The sequence below is a fragment of the Plasmodium inui genome (genome assembly GCF_000524495.1).
Source record: "Plasmodium inui San Antonio 1 unplaced genomic scaffold supercont1.6, whole genome shotgun sequence".
Lineage (NCBI taxonomy): Eukaryota > Apicomplexa > Aconoidasida > Haemosporida > Plasmodiidae > Plasmodium > Plasmodium inui.
The window spans coordinates 1,066,953-1,075,010 of record NW_008481840.1 but is presented as its reverse complement, the minus strand read 5'-3'; the positions used below and the strand labels follow the sequence as shown (position 1 = coordinate 1,075,010).

Genomic DNA, 8,058 nt, shown 5'->3' with positions numbered 1-8,058 from the left:
AAGCGAAACATCCCGTTCTGTTACAAAGAAAAACGGGTTGCAAGCGACAACTTGGTCGTACCGCCAAATCTGCAGATATTCCGTTGTTGCCCATCGAAACGTTGTAGAACAAATCGCACTGCAAAAAGTGAACAGAATGGGCTGAAAAATGGGAAAAATACGATTAAAAAAGTTCACTAATGAATGTGCAAGAGGGGAAAAAGAAAAAGTAAAAAGGTGAACAGTAAAAAAATTACTAGCAAAAATGCGAAGTAAAATTCGCAGAAAATGTTTAACCGCAATGGCTCAACGCGTAAAAAACGAATTGCATCGCTTTGGATTTGTGGCGATTTTTCCCCCCTCTTCATTTCTATACAGTTTTTTTTCACGTTTATCCAACACAAGAAAAATGGGGCGTAAATTGGTGTGTACATTATATATGTATATGATGTACTACACTGGATGGGGGAGGCTAAATTCTTCTTTCCAATTTGGTAAAAAGTTCCCACGTAAGGCGTACACAACTGCGTATACACGTGTATGAGTGCGCGTTAACGTACACATTTTCTCATATTCGGGGTGCCTTTCTGATCTGAAGGCATCCAAACGGTTTCGCCGCCTCCTACTAAACAACACCGCATCGGTTTTAACCCATGTCAGCGATTACTTTTCCGTTCAGAAGGGGAAGACGGAAATTTACCCTTAAAATAGTTTACATGAACATTAGCACATTTTGATAAAAATCTGTACACAATTGCTTCTTTCCTCTTTGCGCGTCTTCATCAGAGAATTTTTCTTAACCTGAGCGCACTTTCCAACATTTACAGCAACATGAAAAATTACATTTTCCTATTTTCTCCCGAGGGAAGAGTAGAATCACTCCGCGCTGCTGTCCTTTCACCGTTCCGCATAAACGTTAGTGCCTCGCCTCGCGTGTGATAGTGAGAAATGTTGGCTAAATTTCTACACACTGATTTTTAGGAAAATTAAATTAAAAATCAGCTGAACGGGGGGAAAGTGGACAGGTGAGCAGCTTAGCAACTTACCAGCTGAACAACCGACCAATAAACTAACCACACTGCGCTTTCCAGCGTATCCTCCATAAAGAGCACGCCTACAGGCGCTGGTAAACGGCCAAACTATCCACCTTTGATGGGAAAAAATAATAATCCCTTCCCTTTTCTCTAACGCGTACATCAATGGTGAAAGGCCGTTTTATGAAATTTCCCTCTTCGCGATCAGAAAATTAAAGGAAAACTCGAACGGGGAAAATTCGTAGGCAGGCAATGAAGCATACTGCAGGGTAATAAACGCATTTATGCGAGAATGGGCCTCTTGGTGGCAAAATCAGTGTTCACAATTTGGCTATTCTTAATTTTCTTCTTTTTTAAATGGGATGGTTTGCTTTGCATCTCATCAAAACGGGTCCACATTTAAAATGATAAATAGGGAAATAAAAAAAAAAAAAGAAATTTTTTTTTAAATTCAGGCCCGTCAGTAGGCCAAGCGCTGATTAGATGCCTCTTCCTTTTTCGATGAATTATACGCGGCGACTGAACTGCGCAAAGATATCTGCAAGGTGCATACACGCGTGTGCAATAGATGCGTCTATTTTATTTAAATGTGGTACTGGTACAAGGAACGAACACGGAAATATTACGTATATATATACATATGCATATACATTCGCACAGCGGCGCAGGTGTAGTAACAGCACACGAGAAAGAAGCTGAGGAGTGTGCACAAAACGGGGCACGTGGGGGAGGAGCGAAGCAGCAAGGTGCAACTGGTCGCTGAAAGGGGCAATTGGCCGCTACATCTGCAGGAGTGACCTCTCGACTGCCTTATCCCACTCAGAAATTTTCTTCTTCCTATTTTTTTCATCCATTTTAGAATTAAACGTAGAATCGCTATTCCGTATTAAGCTCTTAACGGAATCTAAATCTTCCCATATTTTGACCCCGAGCCCAGCCAGCACGGCAGCTCCCAGTGCAGTTACTTCTGAATACTTTGACACCTCTATTTTTGTGTTTATGATATCCGAATTGAATTGCATGAATGCCTTATTTTTGGTCATTCCTCCATCGCAGCGTAAAACATGGAGCATTTCTATGCCCATGTCTGAGAGGAGCGAGTAGACAATTTCGTTCAGCTGAAAAACGATGCCTTCTAGGAGGGACCGAACGATGTGTTTCCTCTCTGTGTTGAATGTCATACCCGTTATACATGCCCTGGCATCTGATCTCCACCTGGGGGCATAAAGACCACTAAAAGCTGGCACGAACACGACCCCTCCTGTATCTTCACAGTTTTCCATAATATAGCTAGCTTCAGTAGGATGAGAAATTAAATTATTCTTCATCAACCATGAGACACCTGAACCTGCTGTACCTATGGAACCCTCCAAAGCATATTTCGCCTGATCATTTTCATTAAATTTGTAACACACCGTTGTAATTAAACCACAAGAAGAATACACCACTTTGTACCCTGTATTGATAAGTAAAAAGACTCCAGTACCGTAGGTACACTTAGCTTCTCCTTCATCAAAAATAGCTTGTCCTATACATGCACTTTGTTGGTCCCCAATACACCCCGTAATTGGTACACCCGAATAGTCAGGCACTTGCTCAGATAATACCGACCCAAAATTGAAACTGTTACATTTGATTTCTGGAAGAACGGACATATTTGTAATACCAAACATTTTGCACAATTCTTCATCCCACTGTAACGTTTGGATATTCATAAGAAGCGTCCTAGAAGCATTCGTCACATCTGTGTAGCTGTTCCCATTTGTCAAATTATATATCAGCCAAGTGTTGATATTCCCGATGATGGCGGATCCCTCTTTCACCTTCTTCTTAATTTCTGCATTGTTCTGAATTAGCCATAAAATCTTGAACGCACTAAAATAGGTATTAAAATATGTTCCCGTTTTTTTCTGAAAATAATCATTATTATACTTCTTTGAAAAATGAGCAACGATGTCTTCTACTCGGGTGTCCAGCCACACAATAGCATTGTACAAGGGCTTGCCTGTAAGTTTATCCCATATGATCACTGTTTCTCTCTGATTTGTAATTCCGATACATTTTATTACTACCTCTTTGTGCTTCTCTTTAAGAGCCCTCAAACCATCATTCATCAGTGTGTACAGATTATTAATTATTTCCACAGGGTCATGTTCGTACCAGCCGGGCTTGAAACACTTCTGTTCGTGGTTCAGGCTATTCATATACAGAACATTCAACTCCTCATTAAAAAAAACCAGCTTCGTCGACTGGGTGCTCTGGTCTATACTCAATATTACGTTCATTTTGGTAAGATGTATGAAGGCAGATATAGAGGCAGCTATAGGGGCCGCTATAAAGGCAGCTCCCTTTCCGTGTGCAACGATGGTTGGGGTGGAAAGGGGATTGCAGATGGAGCGGTGAAAAAAGAAAGAAAAAAAAAAAAAGAAATTAACAACTTCCCACCACAAACATTGCTTCTTCCCGTTTTAGGGACAAACTACCTCAATAAAAGACGACGTCGCAAAAAAAAAGGAACAACAAATGTGTTTTCATATGCACCCAGGCGACGGGCTACATAAACTTCTCCATGGATGTACCTACATACGCATGTATGTATCTCTGTGCGTACCAACCCTGCATGCAATTTTTTAACCCCCTAGGAGCGAACTTTTCCCAACACGCGCTAGCAGTTAGTTTCACAAAAAATGCCTTACAGTGTTGTGAGAATTAGGAACAATTTGACAAATTTTGACACGTTTTTTCTTTCTTCTTTTCTTTCTTTCGTGTATTGTATATTGTGGAAGGATTTAGCAGACTGGATGGTTCTCGCAAATATCTTAACATCTGTGGGGCGTGTTCTAGTAAAGAAATCATTTCCAAAAGAAAAGGTATACCATTCCGGCGCGCGGATGTACAGCCGGATGTACGAACAGTTGTACGCATGGAGGTACTTTTTTTTTTTTTTTTTTTTTTTAAAGGATCACTTTTAAGCGGTACACTTTCTACAGATGACGTAGGGATGTAACATAAACCAATTGTGCAAATTTCCCAAAAAAAAAAAAAAAGTGCATACTTTTGAGAAATGCAAAAAATTATTCTCTAATTACCCACCGTAAAAAGGAAAAAATAAAATAAAAAACATGTTGTAATGCTATGTAGACGTAAGGAAAAAAAAAAAGAAAAGTTCCTATTAAGTTTACTCAACCGAGGGGAATATAATTTTGCGTCGCGAGAAGGTTCCGCTTTGGAAAGTGGCCATCCTGAAATTTGACCCTTTGGGGTTCCACCCCCTCAAAAAAAATAAAATACAAGGAGCGTCTATGTATTATATACATATATGTACATGTAAATGCGCATGTGCATGTATTTTGTATGGCCCCTATACCGTGATAGATCCTCCCGCTGCCTCCCCTTCTACCACTTTACATTGCTACAGGGTGTCCTCCGTCGTGATATGCTTCCCATCGATTTGATGTTTTCCTTTTCCGGACCCTCCACCAGGAAAATCTTTTGTTCTAAAAAATGCCCCACCTGGATGAAAACTTCGTTCCAACCACCCCAACGAGCACAAACTTGCTAAACGTCCAGTTGGGGCACCCCTTTTAAAATCCCGTCTATGAACCATATGACTTATCTTCCTTCTCGAGTGCTCAGCCTTTGCGCCGATTATGTCTTTACTCGTGGCGTGAAAGACGACTAAGAATTATATTCACACGGATGGGACATGATCCGTTCCCATTCTGCATTGCTCCGATTGTACCTCATCATTATATGTCCAATTATGGGATCATTGCAGATCATTCCATGCAAATTCACTTCTCTAGAAAAGACCAATCCTTAAGAGAGACAGCGCGCGAGAAAGGGACCTTTCAAAAAGGCAGATTTTTTCTCTACTCCCTTGCGGAACTTTTATGCCCAGGAATTAAAAATGATACTTTTTTTTTTTTTTAATTTTATATACTTGTGCATTTAGTTTGTTCCGTTCGACCATCCATAGCCTGCACGGGGGGTATATGTACGAACGTACATATGCATATGCATGGATTGCTGGCCACTCTACCGCTTCCTCCTTTTTAAACGCTTTTCACAGACCACCCCCATTTGGTAAAAAAAAAAAAAAAAAAAAAAGGAAAAATAAAAATTCAGGTCAAAGTTAAAATATGCGAACGTGCATGCAATAATTTGTAAAACTAATTTGCGGCCTTCTTCTGATTCTTTGCAAAATTCTTCTTCGAAATGTTTAATTTGATCAATTTTTTTAAGGTGATTTTGAAGGGCAGCTCCTTCTGCTTTTCCGCGTTCGTCAGCAGGGACTTTTTGGCTGGCTTGGAAATCTCCTTTGCGATTACTTGGATGTGGCACGGGGACGACATGAAGGGGTTGATTCGGCCGTGGGCCTTAAACGTTCTTCTTCGTCCTGCGCGGGCTCTGTTGACCATCACGTGGATTAGCCTCAGCTTGCTCACTTCCAGGTTTCTTGCCTAGAGCGCACAAAAAAAGGGGGAGGATCGCGAAAATGAAAAGATAAAAAATACGCATAGGAGGGTAAAAAAAAAAAAAAACTATTATGCGGATTCTTCCATCCTCTACCCTGCCAAGTCTCAAAATGTGGTGGGTGCAGGACATTTCTTCCCGCGGACTCAGACATAAGCGCCCATACATGCACTCAACTAATCAGGTATAAAATTTTCACGTCTGCTCCAAAAACTACAGTGGAGTGCGTCGAACTCATACATGCACGCATTTCAAGAGAGCACGGCGCACACACACACCTCCTCCCCGTCGGTATGCACAAACGGCCACTTTCCATTTTAATTCTTTTCTTCTTTTTCAGCCAAATGCCTCAAATAATCATTCTTTAAAAATAAAGAAATCGATTCATTACGAATTAGTAAATACATAAAACATGCACTTAAAAACGGTAATAAATGTTCTTTACTTTTTCATACTCGTCATCGTATCATCATTAAAAAAAAAAAATTAAATTGAAAAGCGGCCTTCAAGGAAGGGGAAGACAAACGACGGGTCGGATGGGTCGAACGAGTCGTACGGGTCAGCATCGTGATGCCATGATTTGCCAAATTTCCACTTGCGCTAGTCACACGTAGAGGTGTCAGTCATTACCTCTGCATTGGCCTGCACATTATCCAAGACGTTTAATAAAAACTTGCACGATTTCGCGGGCCACCTGCCCTGTGTATGGTTAAACTCCTTAGCTTGGTTGGTTCTTCCAACACCTCCGTTGTACCTACGAAACGGCACACACCTCTTCTTCTCGATGACGTCATTGAGGTACTTTTTCGCGTCCAGCAATTTCATTCTCCTTATAGCCCTCGCCGTTTCATAGGTGTTTTTGAAGTGGACTCTTAAATCCATTCCAGCCCCCTTGGCGCCTACAAAAAGAAGAAAAAAATGGAGACCCGCCAAATCATTCCGGGAAAAAAATGACGAAAGGAGTTTTACATGATTATATGTCATGCGCGCCGTTCGGCACAAGGCTTCTATGCCTTTATGCGAGCACAACTCCCATCAGGTCAACAGGTCCAACAGATGAAGGCTGCCATTCCGTTCCCCTCTCGGACTGTTTCTTTTCTCTCCCCCGTGTCGTAAAACTTCCACCATATCCTCTCATCCTTTGAGTGCAAAAATCGGGATGAGGAACAATCTGGTGTTTTTCATTTTTCTCTTCCTTTCCTTTCTTTTCTTTTTTTTTTTTTTTCTTCCCTCTTGCTTACATTTCCCATAGTCCCTCAATTTCTTCGCGTACTTAACCATTTCCAAAAAAATTGTAAACGTAACACGAAAAGAAGTTAAAAAGTAGTACTATACAGGGGAATATACAAAAATAGCTATACAGAAAAATGCACGTTCTTTTTTATATGTTGTTTATTCCGGTCTGTGGAAAAAGCTACTACATAAATGAAGCTTCCTTCTTCACATTTAAAATTCGAAAAAAAAATTGCTCATTGTTCGTAAAAGTTTTTCAGATAAATTGAGATTTTTTTCTTAAACAAAGAAACAAGAAAAATAAGCAACAAAACAACACCTTTTTTTTTTTCCGTGTATGCGTTGACTCATCGCACAATTTATGGGCACTTCAACCCCTGAGTATATATGCAGGAGGAAAAGTAATAATATCTGCTTATAAAAAAAGGCGACTATATAACGTAATAAAAACAACGGAAAGTTGGATTGCCATTTTGATGCGTATCGAAAAGTTTGCAAAAGATTTTACGCTGCTTCAAATGCATATATATTTTTATACGTACATATTTGCGTACTGAATGCATATGGGGGGAAAATGTTTGACTTTAATTTGTGAAAGGGGTAGGGTCGCCACCCTTCCTCCTCTTGCTACTTATTTTGGTGCGTAGTATACATAGCATATTATATTACATATATATGTACCTTCAGTGGATAAAGAAAAAAAAGAAAAAATATATATATTATATATATATCGTTACTGCTGTGCACGTGGCAGAATCTTTACGAATACGCTGCACTAGCGAAATCAAGCGAGCCGTTTTTGCCCCCTGCAACGGGGGAGAGCAAAGGGTTTTACGCATTTGAAGTATTCCCATTAATTTTTACCTCATAAAATTTCTCGCTGTATTTTCCCAAAAATTTCACCTCACGTCATGTGTTAAGGCATAGACCGTATGTTCACTTTAGTAATCCCACCATTTCGATCAAATGAGCAATATGAACGTATGTGCTTGCCTCCTCCTTTGGGCTTTTCTCAAGGGTTATTCATATAAGAGTATTCCCTCGCGGCATTGCGCGATCGGCTACCTGGCTTCCACATATGCGTACATATTTCACTCGATTGAAGGCTCCTTTGAATTTCCTTTCTACCGCAATACACTCAACAGGCACACGAAGTAACATTTAAAAAAGCACGCGAATTTTTAAAGGCAAAAAATGACTTTAACGAGCCAATCGGGTCAGGCAACACCCTGTCTCTTTAAATGGATATATATTTCCAAAATCACAAATGAGCAACCCATTCTATGTTATTAAAAGATCAGTTGGTGAAACTGTGTTCATTTCACGGGGGTGAATA

General features: G+C 40.2%; 2 protein-coding genes across 2 annotated transcripts; both read right to left on the bottom strand.

Annotated features, from left to right (window-relative positions):
* Positions 1-1,792: 1,792 nt before the first annotated feature.
* On the bottom strand, positions 1,793-3,298 carry C922_02005 (glycerol kinase; the record flags this gene model as incomplete). Its single annotated transcript, XM_008817604.1, has 1 exon — positions 1,793-3,298. The coding sequence occupies one exon, from the start codon at positions 3,296-3,298 to the stop codon at positions 1,793-1,795; it is 1,506 nt and encodes a 501-aa protein (XP_008815826.1).
* A 1,887-nt stretch (positions 3,299-5,185) lies between these two features.
* On the bottom strand, positions 5,186-6,371 carry C922_02004 (50S ribosomal protein L22; the record flags this gene model as incomplete). The annotated part of the gene is made up of 2 exons (XM_008817603.1): positions 5,186-5,476; positions 6,120-6,371. The coding sequence occupies 2 exons, from the start codon at positions 6,369-6,371 to the stop codon at positions 5,186-5,188; spliced, it is 543 nt and encodes a 180-aa protein (XP_008815825.1).
* Between the last annotated feature and the right edge of the window lie 1,687 nt (positions 6,372-8,058).